Genomic DNA, 15,256 nt, shown 5'->3' with positions numbered 1-15,256 from the left:
AAGATTCTCAGTGTATCTAACTACTAAGATACATTATTTTAAAATATAAAATTTTGCTAGAGCTATTGTGAAGGCAGATATAAACAACTTAATGCATCAACTATGAAGAATAAGAAACCATTTAGATCATATAATCACACATCTAATTTTTTGACTGGATAAGGGGGAATACAAAAGAAAAATGTTCTTGGAAGACTCAAGAGGTAAACAACAGCATAATAATTAACAAATACTTTCCCTTCAGTTTTTTATAATAATACAGTAAAATACAATACAAGATTTAACCTGTGAGGACATGGATTTCAAGTTTATGTCATAAATATCTAGAACTTTGGTGGTGATGGATCTAGAACTTTTGGTGGTGGTGAACTATATTAACTCAGTATTGTACTCCTTCCATCCCTCCATACGTAGCTCCATGCTCATTACAACTCTTCTTCTTTGCAAAACCAAATATCCACTCAATTCTCATACCATCCTGCACTCTGTGAGATTCTAGTGGCTCTTTGCTACTACTGTACTACTTTGTAGCCTAGAAAAAAGTTCAATCCCTTAAACTAGGTCCAGAAATAAATGATAAACAAATGGTAGCATCAGCAAATAGCTTTAACATCTCTACCTGTTCCATCTCAAAGTGCAACAGCAATCTAGAAATCTAAAAAGCAGGGAGATTAGTGGCAAGTTCGAGATCTACAGGAAAAAGGCACAAATGTCTGACTAAACATATGATGAAGAGGATTATTTTGGCAAGCAAACATACCTATAATTCCAGAAGAAAATGAAAACTAAATGTACACTTTGACTGTGAATACAGGGACAAAAAAGACTGTTTCCTTTAAGAGCTTGAGGGGAAAAAAAAATCTTTCCATGAGGTTTCCTCTCAAACCTTCTACTAATACACTAGCATTTTCTCTCCTGTGCCTAAATTGCTGGGCACTGGGAAAGCAAAAGTGCCATAAAACTTTATATTATGAAACAGAAGCTCACTTCCATTCATGAAACTGCCTAGCAGTCATAGGAGAAATGAGAGATATAAAAGAAAGGAATCTCATAGAACTTCCCAAGAGAAATCTTTTGTGACAAATGAGATATTGCAGAAACCCACTCTTTAGGATCTCTTGGAAATAAAACAAATGTACCTAACCAGAAACCATCTCCTCTGCTATAGCTAAGGAACACAAACAGGTCACTAAAACTCTATTGTCAACATCATTGCTTCATGAATGAATGGCATATTTGGGCTTTGTCAGCTGTACTGTGTTATAAACTAAAATGACAGTTATCGTCATTATTAGCAATCCATGCAATAATATTAGTAATAACTAGCAACATAATTATGTTACTAATAATTAGTAACATTTTTCACATGATTTGCAGAAAAAAATTTACTGAACCTTTCACATGTCAGAATCAGATGAAAGTTGTAATAAACACATGTTCCAAAAAGATACTAGAAAGAAATTTAAAATACAGAGGGTTTACAAACTGGAGAATAAAAGTTAAATGACAGTTGTGAAAAGATTACATTAGTAAAAAGAGCCTTTGAAAATATGTGCTATAAAAGAGGGAGGCTTCTTCATGCCCTCTATCTGATGGTGAGATTCTATGATAAAAAGAGAAAAAAGGGTTGTGTGTGTGGTGAAGGTTGTAAACATGATCCTTGTGAAGCAGTAAGAGTGGGAGGAAATCAGAATCTAAACAGTTTCCTTAAAGGTCAACTGATTGCATTCTATGGTGTGCAGCACACTAATGTACTTGTTTTACTATATTCGGTAAACAGTACTTTAAGTTTATTCACAGTTGTACATCTCATAAAAGGGATGTCAGCAATATCTCTCAAGTCAACCATATTTAAACATAGTATCACATTACATATTATTATATAATAGTGCATAATTCACAGAATGTCTACTCTTTCAACTTTTATATTTCCTTTCAAGCAGGATGGAACTCATTTTATCACCTTTAATTCTAGCTATGTCCCCTCTCTTCCCAATGGGTTTACTGTTCTATTCAGTTTATAAAAATACCCAAAAAATTAGCAACATATTTTTGTACAGAATCGAAAGCTTATAAAAAGTGCTTTTCATCCTCGTGTCAATGCTGCAGAAAATGTAAGAGTACAAAGTTCTGAAACAGATCCTCCCGCTGCGTTAAGCAGAGGTTTGCTCATACAAAATCAAAATATGACTCATTTTGTTTCCAATGCTGGAAAAAATGGTAATGCCCTGGAAAACCAGGAAACTACATGAGGATTAGGGGAAGACAATAGTTTAAACAGTTCAAAGAGGTTTAAAAAGAAACAAAAACATTTCAAAATCAATGTAGATACACACTATGGACCTGCAAAGATCAGTCTGAGAGATATCTGTATTGTTTAACTTTAGCCATGTAATTTAGCAGCAGGAATTAGGTATCTTCATTGCTTGTACAACCACCCACCCCTCAGTGGACAATTCCAAATGGCTTTAAAAGTACGCTGGAGGATTTCTCCCTCCTTATCTTTCTTACTGTTGGATGCTTGTTCAAATTAGCAATTTGGGAGGATGTTCTGCAAATGCAAAGGGGCTGACAGAGGATCGTGCACCCAGCAGATCCCTGGCCAGTAGAATAGTTTCTAGGAGACTAACACGTGAGCTAGATTAAAGTGACTGCAAGGACTGAGTGAACCTGTAAATGGACTGATTTCATTCCACACTGTCTTGGAATCAGAAGAGATGTAAAGGTGCCATCTGTACTTATTTGGGAGGCTTCACTGATCAATGACTTTAAAAAAAGACAGACTTTTTATATCCTTTCACATAAGCTTAAAAAACCTATTTTTTTAAATATATAAATAGTTCGCTATTGCTGTTCTGAAATGCAGAGAGATGTATGTTGTTACTGATTTTTAATTCACTAACTTATTTTGGTTATTTTCACTATCTATGTGCTATTTAAATTCATTTTTTTTATAGCTAATAGTAATGCTAGGCAGGAAAAGAAATGCAAAAGTTCTTTTTGCTCTGTCTTACTGTAATAATGCTCTACTAGAGCATTAGGTCAGCTCTACTGAAGCACAAGGCTAAAAGTAATATATTAGAATAATACGGATTGAGCTAATATAAGAATGAACAACTGCCACTAGATGTCATGACAGCCTTATATTACTTTGGTGGGTTGGATTTTGGGGTGTGGTTTTTTTTTTTTTTGCTTTATGTAAGAGCAATATGTAACATTTGTATTTCAAACATGCTGTCAACACATTATTCCCATGCTTATCCTAGTATTTCTGATGATCAAAACTGGTGAATGAAGCAAACTACATGATAATTCCTTTACATTATATATGCACTTTAGAAATAAGGTTTAGAGGTTAGCTCAACTAGAACAAATCTTAACAAATTTGCTACGAAACAGTAACATTTAAAAACATACTTATATGTGCAAAAGGTATAGTCAGTGGTAGAATTTAATTTCAAAAAATCTACCAAATTAAAAAAGTGAACTGTGAATTATAAACAACCTGTTTCCTCCAAATCTCAGTTGTCACTTGATGACTTAACTATTTAGCAGTGTCTCCCAGGTGAGTTAAGTACAATCTCAATGTTTTTATGTACCTGAGTGCCTTGGAAAAAAAAAAAAAAGATTCTTTTATATACATGCAGACATGGCAAACTTTTGGTCAGCCAGGTAATAAAAGAGGCAAAGATAACTGGGGTTTCATTAAATATGCATTTAAATGTTTCTCATAATTGCACTACAAAACTAAGCAACCTGAGTCAGAGCTTCCGCAGTGCAAATTGTCACTAACTTGAAGAAACACAATGAATTCCACGGGATTAGAACCTAGAACTCTATATTTACCTATGTTAAAACTGAAAAAAATAACTAAAAGGCAAAGAAAATCCTATAAAATCAACACTTTTCATGTTTTTAAAGAAATGAACATACTTCAATGAACACAAGCTCTAAAACTTTGCTCTGGCTTTTGGTTATTTACTTAGTAAAGCTGATAACATAGACAAAGAAGATATTTTGTGAAAAGACAAGTGTAATAAACATCAATTTTATAGCTGATCTCAAGACCAATAAAGAGATAGATGGAAATGAGACAGCACTGTACTACCTGAAGAGTACTGGTATGTACCTGAATGCAACTTCCACTTAAAATGGATGCACTGGCATGTATCACAGAATAGAGGTGTACCGGGAATTCAAAATTTCCATGACAAAATTTCTAAATGTTCAAGTAAATATTTTTTCATTCATACCATACCATGATGATATGTAAGTATAAAATATGAATTTCTTCAGATCTCATTGTCCTCATGAAGAAAAGACTGAAGCTAGTACTAAATACTTTGAAGATCTCACTAGGCCTAAATCTAACAGAACTTTCAAATATAACACTTCTCTACTGTACAGAATTAACTGTTGTGAAAAAAGCTATCCTCAGACTAGAAACTGGAAATAAGATTGTTTGTTAAAATCGTAGCCTCTTTGAATTCTATGAAATAATCCCTTCTGATCACAATTGAATGAGTTGACCTCATCTTAGATTATTTTCATAGAATCATAGAATGGTTTGGGTTGGAAGGGACCTTTAAAGATCATCTAGTTCCAACCTCACTGCCATGGGTAGGGACATCATTCACTAGATCAAGCAGCTCAAAGCCCTGGCCAACCTGACCTTGAACACTTCCACTGATGGGGCATCCACAACTTGTTTGGGCAACCTCCTCCAGTGTCTCACCACGCTCATTGTAAAGAATTTCTTCCTTATATCTAGTCTAAATCTACCCTCTTTCAGTTTAAACCGTTGCCCCTTGTCCTGTCACTATAGGCCCTGGTAAAAAGTCTCTCTCCATCTTTCTTATAAGCCCCCTTTAAGTACTGATAGGCTGCAATAAGGTCTCCCCGAAGCCTTCTCTTCTCCAGGCTGAACAACCCCAACTCTCTCAGCCTTTCTTCATAGGAGAGGGGTTCCATCCCCCCTGATCATTTTTGTGGCCCTCTTCTGGACCCGCTCCAACAGGTCCGTGTCTTTCTTATGCTGAGGGCTCCACAGCTGGACACAGTGCTCCAGGTGGGGTCTCCCCAGAGCAGAGTAGAGGGGCAGAATCACCTCCCTCGACCTGCTGGCCGCGCTTCTTCTGATGCAGCCCAGGATACAATTGGCCTTCTGGGCTGCGAGCGCACATTGCCGGCTCATGTCCAGCTTCTCATCCACCAGTACCCCCAAGTCCTTCTCGGCAGGGCTGCTCTCAATCCCTTCAAACCCCAGCCTGTATTGATACTGGGGGTTGCCCCGACCCAGGTGCAGGACCTTGCACTTGGCCTTGTTGAACCTCATGAGGTTCACACGGGCCCACTTCTCGAGCTTGTCCAGGTCCCTCTGGATGGCATCCTGTCCCTCTGGTGTGTCGACCGCACCACTCAGCTTGGTGTCACCTGCAAACTTGCTGAGGGTGCACTCCATCCCACTGTCTATGTCATTGATGAAGATATTAAACAGTACCGGTCCCAATACGGACCCCTGCGGGATGCCACTCGTCACCAGTCTCCATCTGGACATTGAGCTGTTGACCACTACCCTCTGGATGCGACCATCTAACCAATTCCTCACCCACCAGACAGTCCACCCATCAAATCCATACCTCTCCAGTTTAGACAGAAGGATGTTGTGGGGGACCGTGTCAAAGGCCTCACAGAGGTCCAGACAGACGACATCTGTAGCCCTTCCCGTGTCCACTGATGTAGTCCCTCCATCATAGAAGGCCACTAGGTCGGTCAGGCAGGACTTGCCCTTGGTGAAGCCATGCTGGCTGTCTCGAATCACCTCCCTGTCCTCCATGGGCCTTAGCAGAGCTTCCAGGAGGATCTGTTCCATGATCTTCCCAGGCACAGAGGTGAGACTGACTGGCCTGTAGCTCCCCGGGTCTTCCTTTTTTCCCTTTTTAAAAATGGGGGATATGTTTCCCCTTTTCCAGTCAGTGGGAACTTCTCCGGACTGCCACAACTTCTCAAATACGATGGATGGTGGCTTAGCAACTTCATCCGCCAGGTCCTTCAGGACCCACGGATGGATCTCATTGGGTCCCATGGACTTGTGCACCTTCAGGTGCCTTAGATGGTCTCGAACCTGATGTTCTCCCACAGTGGGCGGCTCTTCATTCTCCCAGTCCCCGCCTTTGCCTTCTGCGGCTTGGGCGGTGAGGCTCGAGCACTTGCCGGTGAAGACCGAGGCAAAAAAGTCATTGAGTACCTCCGCCTTGTCCATGTCCCGGGTAACCAGGTCTCCCGTTTTGTTCCAGAGAGGGTCCACATTTTCCCTCATCTTCCTTTTATCCCCGACGTACCTATAGAATCTCTTCATGTTGCCCTTGATGTCCCTGGCCAGATTTAATTCTATCGGGGCTTTAGCTTTCCTAACCTGATCCCCGGCTGCTCGGACAATTTCTCTGTATTCCTCCCAGGCTACCTGTCCTTGCTTCCACCCTCTGTAGGCTTCCTTTTTGTGTTGGAGTTTGTCCAGGAGCTCCTTGTTCATCCCTGCAGGCCTCCTGGTGTTTTTGCCTGACTTCCTCTTTGTTGGGATGCATCGCTCCTGAGCTTGGAGGAGGTGATCCTTGACTATTACCCAGCTTTCTTGGGCCCCTCTTCCCTCCAGGGCTTTGTCCCATGGCACTCTACCAAGCAGATCCCTGAAGAGGCCAAAGTCCGCTCTCCTGAAGTCCAGGGTAGTGAGCTTGCTCTGCGCCCTCCTCGGTGCCCTAAGGATCTTGAACTCCACCATTTCGTGGTCACTGCAGCCCAGGCTGCCCTTGAGCTTTACATTCCCCACCAGCCCCTCCTTGTTGGTGAGAACAAGGTCCAACGTAGCACCTCTCCTCGTTGGCTCCTCTACCACTTGGAGAAGGAAGTTATCATCGACGCATTCCAGGAACCTTCTAGATTGCTTATGCCCTGCCGTGTTGTCCCTCCAAGAGATGTCGGGGTGGCTGAAGTTCCCCATGAGGACTGGGGCTTGTGAGCGTGAGGCTGCTCCTATCTGTCTATAGAGGGCCTCATCCGCTCGGTCTTCCTGGTCGGGTGGCCTGTAGCAGACCCCCACTGTAATGTCACCTGTCCCCGCCTTCCCTTTAATCCTGACCCACAAGCTCTCGGTCGGCTCCTCATCCATCCCCAGGCAGAGCTCCATGCACTCCAGCTGGTCACTGACATAGAGGGCGACACCCCCTCCTCGTCTCCCCTGCCTGTCCTTCCTAAAGAGCCTGTATCCCTCCATCCCAACACTCCAATCATAGGAGCCATCCCACCACGTCTCCATGATGAGTAGAGGGGGACAATCACCTCCCTCGACCTGCTGGCCACGCTTCTTTTGATGCAGCCCAGGATACGACTGGCCTTCTGGGCTGCGAGCGCACATTGGCGGCTCATGTCCAGCTTTTCACCCACCAGTACCCCCAAGTCCTTCTCGGCAGGGCTGCTCTCAATCCGTTCAACCCCCAGCCTGTATTGATACCGAGGGTTGCCCCAACCCAGGGGCAGGACCTTGCACTTGGCCTTGTTGAACCTCATGAGGTTCACATGGGCCCACTTCTCGAGCCTGCCAAGGTCCCTCTGGATGGCATCCCGTCCCTCAAGCAAATCAACTGCACCCCTCAGCTTGGTGTCATCTGGAAACTTGCTGAGGGTGCACTCAATCCCACTATGTCATTCATGAAGATATTGAATAGTATTGGTCCCAGTACAGACCCTTGAGGGACACCACTCGTTCCTGGTTTCCACTTGGACATTGAGCCATTGACTGTAACTCTTTGGACACAGCCATCCAGCCAATTCCTTATCCATCTAACAGTCTGTGCATCAAACCCATATCTCTCCAATTCAGAGGCAAGAATATTGGGGGGGACCATATAAAAGTCATTACAGAATTCCGGGTAGATGACGTGTAGCTCTTCCCTTGTCCACTGATGCAGTCCCTCCATCGTAGAAGGCCACTAAATCCGTCAGGCACGATTTGCCCTTGGGGAAGCCATGTTGGCTGTCTCTAATCATGTCCCTGTCATCCATATGTCTTGACGTGTCTTCCAGGAGGATCTGTTCCATGATCTTACCGGGCACGGAGGTAAGGAGGACTGGTCGGTCGTTCCCAGGGTCCTCCTTATTACCCTTTTTGAAAATGGGTGCAATGTTTCCCTTTTTCCAGTCACCAGGGACTTTGCCTGACTGCCACGACTTTTCAAATATGATGGAGAGTGGCTTGGCAACTACATCTGCCAGTTCCCTCAGGACCCTGGGATGCATCTCATCGGGTCCCATGAACTTGTGCATGTTCAGGTTCCTCAGGTGGTCTCGAACCTGATCTTCTCCTACAATGGGAGGGACTTCATTTCCCTAGTCCCTGCACTGATGTTCAGGGGCTTGAGGGATGTGGGAAGAGAGATTGCCAGTGAAAACGGAAGCAAAAAAGTTGTTGAGTACCTCAGCCTTCTCCATGTCCATTGTCACCAGATCCCCTGTCTCATTTATCGGGGGTGGGGGTGGTACAATTTTTTTTGTCTTCCTTTTCTGGCCAACGCACCTGTAGAAGCCCTTCTTATGATTCTTCACATTCCTTGCCAAATTCAGCTCCAGCTGTGTCTTAGCTTTCCTGACCCCATCCCTACACATCCGGGCAGCGTCCTTATATTCTTCCCAGGATGTGTCCCCCTGCTTCCACTGTCTGTGCATTTCCTTCCTACACTTTAGTTCGACCAGGAGGTCCTTACTCAGCCATGCTGGTCTCCTGCCTTCCTTGCCTGATTTCTTGCACATGGGAATCCATAGTTCTTGTGCTGTAAGAAAAATGTCCTTACAGAGCTGCCAGCTCCCTTCTGCTCCTTTATCCCTGAGGGCAGTTTCCCAGGGGTTCCCACCCACTAATTCCTTAAACTCTGCTAAGTTTTAGGGTCCTGACTATACTTCTCACCTGGCCTATATCCCTCAAGACCATGAATTCCACCAGGGCATGCTACAGCCAGTCTTATCCTCTCCAGTAAGTTCCTCTGCATTAGTGAGCAACAGGTCCAGTAACGCTTCTCCTCTGGTTGGGCTGTCTATCACCAGAATTAGGAAGTTATCTTCTATGTACTCCAAGAGTCTCCTAGACTGCTTGCAGCTTGCTGTGCTGCTTTTCCAGCAGATGTCAGGGTGATTGAAGTCCCCCCAGCAGGATCAGGGCCTGTGAGTGTGATGCTTGCTGTAGTTGAAGTAAGAACACTTCATCAACATGCTCCCTTTGATCGGGCAGCCTGTAGTAAACACTGACCACAAGGTTTCTTTTGTTGGCTTGGTCACTAATTTTCACCCATAAGCTCTCAACCTGTGCACTGCTGTTTTTCAAGGACAGCTTTGTGCGATCAATCCATTTTTTTATGTAGAGGGCAACCCTCCCCCCCCCCCCCCGCCTCTCATTCCTTGCCTGTCCCTCCTGAACAGTTTATAGCCATTAATTGCAGTGCTCCAATCATGTGATTCATCTCACCAAGTTTCAGTGATAGCAATCAGATCATAGCTTTCCAGCTGCACAGTGGCTTCTAGCTCCTCCTGCTTGTTACCCATGCTGCATGCACTAGTATAGAGACACTTTAATTGGACTGTCGACTGTCTCACCTTTTTGGCAGAACCTTTTTGGAGGGTTGGGGGCATTCCTCACTAATCTGCTAGGTGCGCTTATCCATCCTGTTGCTTGTGAGTAGACAAGTGTTACAGCTTTGGACACCATCCCCCAAGTTCGTTAGTTTAAAATGTGATTCACTAAGTCAGCCAATCTGCCAGCGAATATTGGCTCTTCTAGATAGGTGGATCCCATCTCTCCCCAATAATCTGTATTCATTGAAGGACATCCCATGATTGTAGAAACCAAAGCCCTGGCGATGACACCAGCCACCAAGCCAGGTGTTGATCTGCATGATGCGTCGACTTCTGCCCACACCCCTATCCCTGACTGGCAAGATAGAGAAGAAGATCACTTGGGCTCCTGTCCCCTTGACTTGTGCCCCCAGGGCTCTGAAGTCCTGCTTGATCTTGCCCAGGTTATGCTTTACCATGTCATTGGTGCCCACATGGAAAAGAAGTAGAGGATAGTAGTCTGTGCTTTTTACCACTTGTGGCAGTCTCTCTGTGACATCCTGGATCTTGGCTCCTGGCAAGCAGCAAACTTCTCTTGACTGTATATCAGGCTGGCAGATGGATGTCTCAGTGCCTCTCAGCAGAGTCACCCACTACTAGCACTTGCTGCTTCCTTTTGCAGCTTTTAGTGTGTGCAACTGGTGCAGTTTCTCCCTGTGACTCCTGCTCATTGGCTTCATCCACTGCTAAGATTTTGTATCTGTTGCTGGTTGGTACATATGAGGAAATGGGGTGAAGTGATATCCTGTTCCCATGGGTCACCAGAGACCATGGCACCTTCTTCTCCAAGGTGCTGTCTGTTTGCTGTTGATGCTCTTTGTCTGGTAGTCCTTGGAGGTCAGTGCCACGGGGCCCTAATATTTCTTCTTGCAACGCCTCAAATAGTACTCTGTTTCTTGTTCCCCCTCCCTAATACAGCATAACCTGCTGACTTCCTCCTGCAGCTTCTCCACCCGCTGCCTCAGTGACTCCACCAGAGCACACCTTGCGCAAGTGGAGCTTCCACCCTTCTCCACCCAGGAGTGTGGGGTACAGACTTTACAGCCCTCCACCTGGACAGCAGCTTCCCTGATAGGAAGCTCTGTCTGGGTGGCTGCCTCCACTCGTCCCGGGCTAGCCTGGCTAGGTAGATGGGCTCCCAGCTGCTGCAGAGCACAGCCCTCACCTGATCTTTGCCACCATGCTTCCAATGATCTCAAAGCACTGTCTAATAAGCCCTTCTAATTCCCTGGAGGCCTCAAGCTGCTGGGTAGGCTTGCACGGCCACCAGCTAGCTGGGGAGACCATCAGTGCTGCAGCCTAAGCCTGCGGGTGAGCAGAGCAGGCAGCAGCCCGACAACTGGTAGAGTGCGCTGCCCTTCTCGCGCGAACTGCCGCACCGCTCCCCTCAGGGGCCGCTCCCTGTTTGCACAAGCGAACTACCATGCTATGCCCTGGTCGCTGATGCTCCCTAGCGGTTTGAACTGGCCGCGGGGACTGCCAGCATTGCCTAACTCTCTCCCGCCCCTCTCGCGACACGTGTCGCCTGCCGGCCGGTCCCTCCACACATACAGCCCAAGGGTGCCGGGGACCCAGAAACCCCCTCAGACACCTCCCGGGGACCTCACAAGCCTCGCACTCTTCTCAGCACGCGGCAACAACTGCTGCTGCAGTTCTATTAGAACCTTGCGTAAAACTTTGACTGCAGATATTATATGCATCCTCTAATATCTAGACCTGAAGGTAAATAATTGCTACATTCTTATTTCACTCCTACTGCACTCCTATTATTTCAGTATCAGATAGGGCTGCAAAAATAGGGATGAAGACTAGGTCATGTTGATCTCTGTGGACAGGCATACCAAGACATTCACAAATTACTAACTCTGATGCTTAAAAATGGTGCAGAAAATGTCCTAAATTATTTTATTAACATAGTAGCTAAGTGCTTTCCTCACATTGTAACTCCATATACAGCACAGATCATCAATGTAATGAATGTGGTTGTATTGAGTGCAGGTGGCAAGGTTTTGGTAGCAGGGAGGCTGCAGGGATGGCCTCTGTGGGAAGAGATCAGGGGCTGCCCTGTGCCAGAAATGGCCAGTTCCAGCCAGCTCTGCAACAGCCCCACTTCAGGCCACAGCTGAGCCCATCAGTGGAGTTGGTGGTGCCTCTGTGAAAACATATTTAAGAAAGGGCAAAAATGCTGGACAGAGACAGAAGGAGGGGAAAAAAAGAGTGAGAAACAGCAGAGGGAACACCAAGGTCAGAGAAGGAGGGGGAGGAGGTGCTCCATGGCACTGGAGCAGAGATTCCCTGCAGCCCATGGAAGAGCCCACGCTGGAACAGATTTTCCTGACAGGAACTGTGACTGGAAGCAAGATTATTTTAGACGAAAATTTCAGAATTGTATATAGTCATCTTATCCTTATGGAATCTAAGATAGTTTTATCATTTCTATTGCCAAAGCAATTCATAATCTTTAAAAAGGATTTTCTCTTATGACATTCCTTTTTATTTGTGGAAAAACAAGAAAAAAGAGAAATGAAATTACTTATCTTGGATTACCCAGGAGAAATGTAGCTAACTTAGGAATGAACTGCACACATGCTTTTAAGATCCAGTCTAGCAATCTGATTTCAAACCATTAGCTTTCTCTGAGGCTCCTTATCTAGGAAAGGAACTTTCAGATGTATTAACTCTCCAGAAATCCCAGTCATTGAACTGCATTTGACCCACTGTCCTGGTTTTGGCTGGGACAGAGTTAATTTCCTTCCTAGTAGCTGGTACAGTGTTTTGGATTTAGGATGAGAACAAAGTTGATAACGCACCGATGTTTTAGTTGTTGCTAGGTAATGCTTACACTAGCCAAGGACTTTTTAGTTTTCCATGCTCTGCCGACTGAGAAGGCTGGAGGTGCCCAAGAAGCTGGGAGGGGGCACAGCCAAACTGGCCAAAGGGACATTCCATACCATGTGACGTCATGCTCAGTATATAAGCTAGGGGAGTTGGCAAGGGGGCAGTAATTGCTGCTCGGGGACTGACTTGGCGTTGGTTGGCAGGCGGTGAGCGGTTGCAACACTTGGGTTTTTTTTCCTTTCCCTGTTTTTTTGTGTTTGTTTGTTTCTCTCCCTCTCTCTCTCTTGTTGTTTTACTTTCCATTACAATTTTTTAAATTATTATTAATAATATTATTATTATATTATTTCAAGTATTAAACTGTTCTTATCTCAACCCACGATTTTTCTTACTTTTGGTCTTCCAATTCTCTCTCCCATCCCACCAGGGGGCAGGGGGAGGGTGAGCGAGCAGCTGTGTAGTGCTTAGTTGCCAACCGGAGTCAAACCACGACAGCATTACAACTAGATATTAACTGCTTCTTGACAATAGACACTCATCCCAACACCACAACACATTATCATGGACTGTTTGTACATATTTGCTTTATATGCACCTTATAGTTTCAGTACACTGGTATGTAACTGACTTAATTTTAGCTTAACTTCCTTTTGTCAGGATTGCTCCTAACCATATTAATATATTTGCTATCAAACTTACAGTTGGATTTGCTAACTAAAATGTTATTTCTTTATATATGTTCTTAAACATTTAACTACAGAGAAAACTAATCGTCTCTTGAAAAATGTTTGTTTTGTTAACTAGGCCATTCAACTGAAGAAAGTAGATTTCTAGCAAATAAAACTACAAAGAACTCATTTCAGGTCTTGCATGTTACAGAGATACATGATGACAAGGACTTGGCAATTTTAAAAATAGGCGAATGGTAATCTCTGGAGGAGTCCTAACTAATTGGACTGCATAGATCAGTGCTTGAAACCTGCCTTGCAGAAGATTCATCAGACATATTTTTGAGTTGATTATAGCTCTAATTAATGTTACAAAATGTTACAGTGCAAATAGAGTTTTCTCAGTTTATTTTCAGTCCCAGGCCTTGGAAAAAGAGCAGGCTGTCTGTGGGGCTTCAAATAAGACTGAATCCAGATACTGAGAAACAAGCATCTTTTTCTTCTGAGTTATGAAGCCAGTACTGAGGCTTTTTGGGGAAGAGAATGGAAGCTTTAGTAGAACAGAAAAGGAAAGACTTTCCCCTGTGGAGGAATCTTTAACAACACAGAAATTTTTCCTGTCTATTGGCCTCACTTCTGCCAATTCCTGAAGATTTTGTGACTGGCAACTATAAGATATTTTGTACTTGCAAGTATCTTTTCATTCATGTATTAAAAACCACACTTCAGATTCTGAGTCAATCAAGGAAACAACATGCTCATGCCAGGTTTTGGATTTCTCTAGGTAGGTATCAATACTGCAACATAGCACTCTTTCCCCCGTGACTGTGGGAAAAGGAACACCACGCAAATAATCCATTGTCACTTACATACAGAAGAAAAACATGAAATAAAGACTGCTGATACCCTGCCATTTTTTTACAATCACCATTTTGATAAGAAAATAAAGAGTTGTAAAGATGTAAGAGAGTAAAACATCTCTTTTTTTCAGATTAAATAGCTTCTTTTGTCTATGTATCTCATGGAAGAAGGAAAATGATGCTACCCTGTATCTCTACCTGGATTTCAACACCTGTTTTTTATGGAACAGAAGCTTCCTATCATGATCTTCTCCCCACATCATGGTCCTGGAAATCTGAATTGTTCCTTTCACATCATGAGCTCAAGTATGTGAAGTGGAAATCTTTGTTGTGCCCCATCTTAAAAGACTGTTTCAATTCCAGAGCGGCATTTGCTCCTATTGCTGCACAGAGAGAGTTTGCCAGTGAGGAGAAAAAGAACTGAGCTTTGGTGACCAGGAGATGCAAGCTCACTCATATGAGCAATCCAATCTTTGACTACAATTGTAGTTTGGCCTTGCACTATAAGTTGCAATTTTTTCCATCCTAGTATTCTGTACTGCTAGTATCCAAAGTGGTAACTGGTTATTTCATTTCATTTATGATAAAACTTATGAGAGGCAACATATGCTCAATTCCTTGGCTTGTTTTTAGGCATTGGGGTTGAGATCTTCAATGCAAAGAGATGCTCAGTAGGATATTCTTAATTGTCTAGCTCTAACTTTCATTGAAATTTGAACATCTTAAATGTCTGGCTTGTGGCATGACCAACAAAGTTCTTATTTCAATTCTAATATTCAGTTCTAATATTTTTTCATAAGAAATTGTTATAAAATTATATTCAAGCATTTTCAAGGTCCAACCATCAACTGGCACCATATCTTATTCCTGAAATTTTGAAATGAATTGTGCTGTACTATTTCACAAATTGAATATTTGTCAGTTAGAGAGATCCCTTCCTTTCCATCTATTTACTTTTGTTAAAAAAAACCTCTCAAGTATTGTACTGTACAATGACATATAGTTTAGAAGAGGACTTTTTCTACAAACTTTTAGACAGTATCATGGAGGATTTTCTATCCTAAAGTTCCTGTAATCATAATTTTTCTGAATACCTGAAAAAACCCCGGTGGTACAGGACCTACTGGCATGCCATCTCCTGAGGGAATGTTTCCTAGCACTGGACTGGGAGCTGCTGCAGCACTCTGAAAAGAACAAAGGGAAAATAAACCTTTGTCATTGCATGGTAAGCAT

The 15,256-nt window shown here is 43.5% G+C and overlaps 1 protein-coding gene across 2 annotated transcripts in view; it reads right to left on the bottom strand.

The window, feature by feature from the left end:
- The window catches only part of LOC143171854 (single-stranded DNA-binding protein 2-like), a 219,751-nt gene that overhangs the window by 53,691 nt on the left and 150,804 nt on the right, over positions 1-15,256 (bottom strand). Inside the window, exon 5 of one of the 2 annotated variants that reach the window (XM_076360953.1) lies at positions 15,118-15,207. The exons of the other annotated variant lie outside the window; for it this stretch is intronic. Coding sequence (XP_076217068.1) covers positions 15,118-15,207 — 90 coding nt within the window. The remainder of the gene's footprint in view (positions 1-15,117; positions 15,208-15,256) is intronic. 2 annotated transcript variants of the gene reach the window in all.

The sequence above is a fragment of the Aptenodytes patagonicus genome, chromosome W (assembly GCF_965638725.1).
Source record: "Aptenodytes patagonicus chromosome W, bAptPat1.pri.cur, whole genome shotgun sequence".
NCBI classification, from domain to species: domain Eukaryota; kingdom Metazoa; phylum Chordata; class Aves; order Sphenisciformes; family Spheniscidae; genus Aptenodytes; species Aptenodytes patagonicus.
This window is presented reverse-complemented; position numbering and strand designations above follow the sequence as displayed.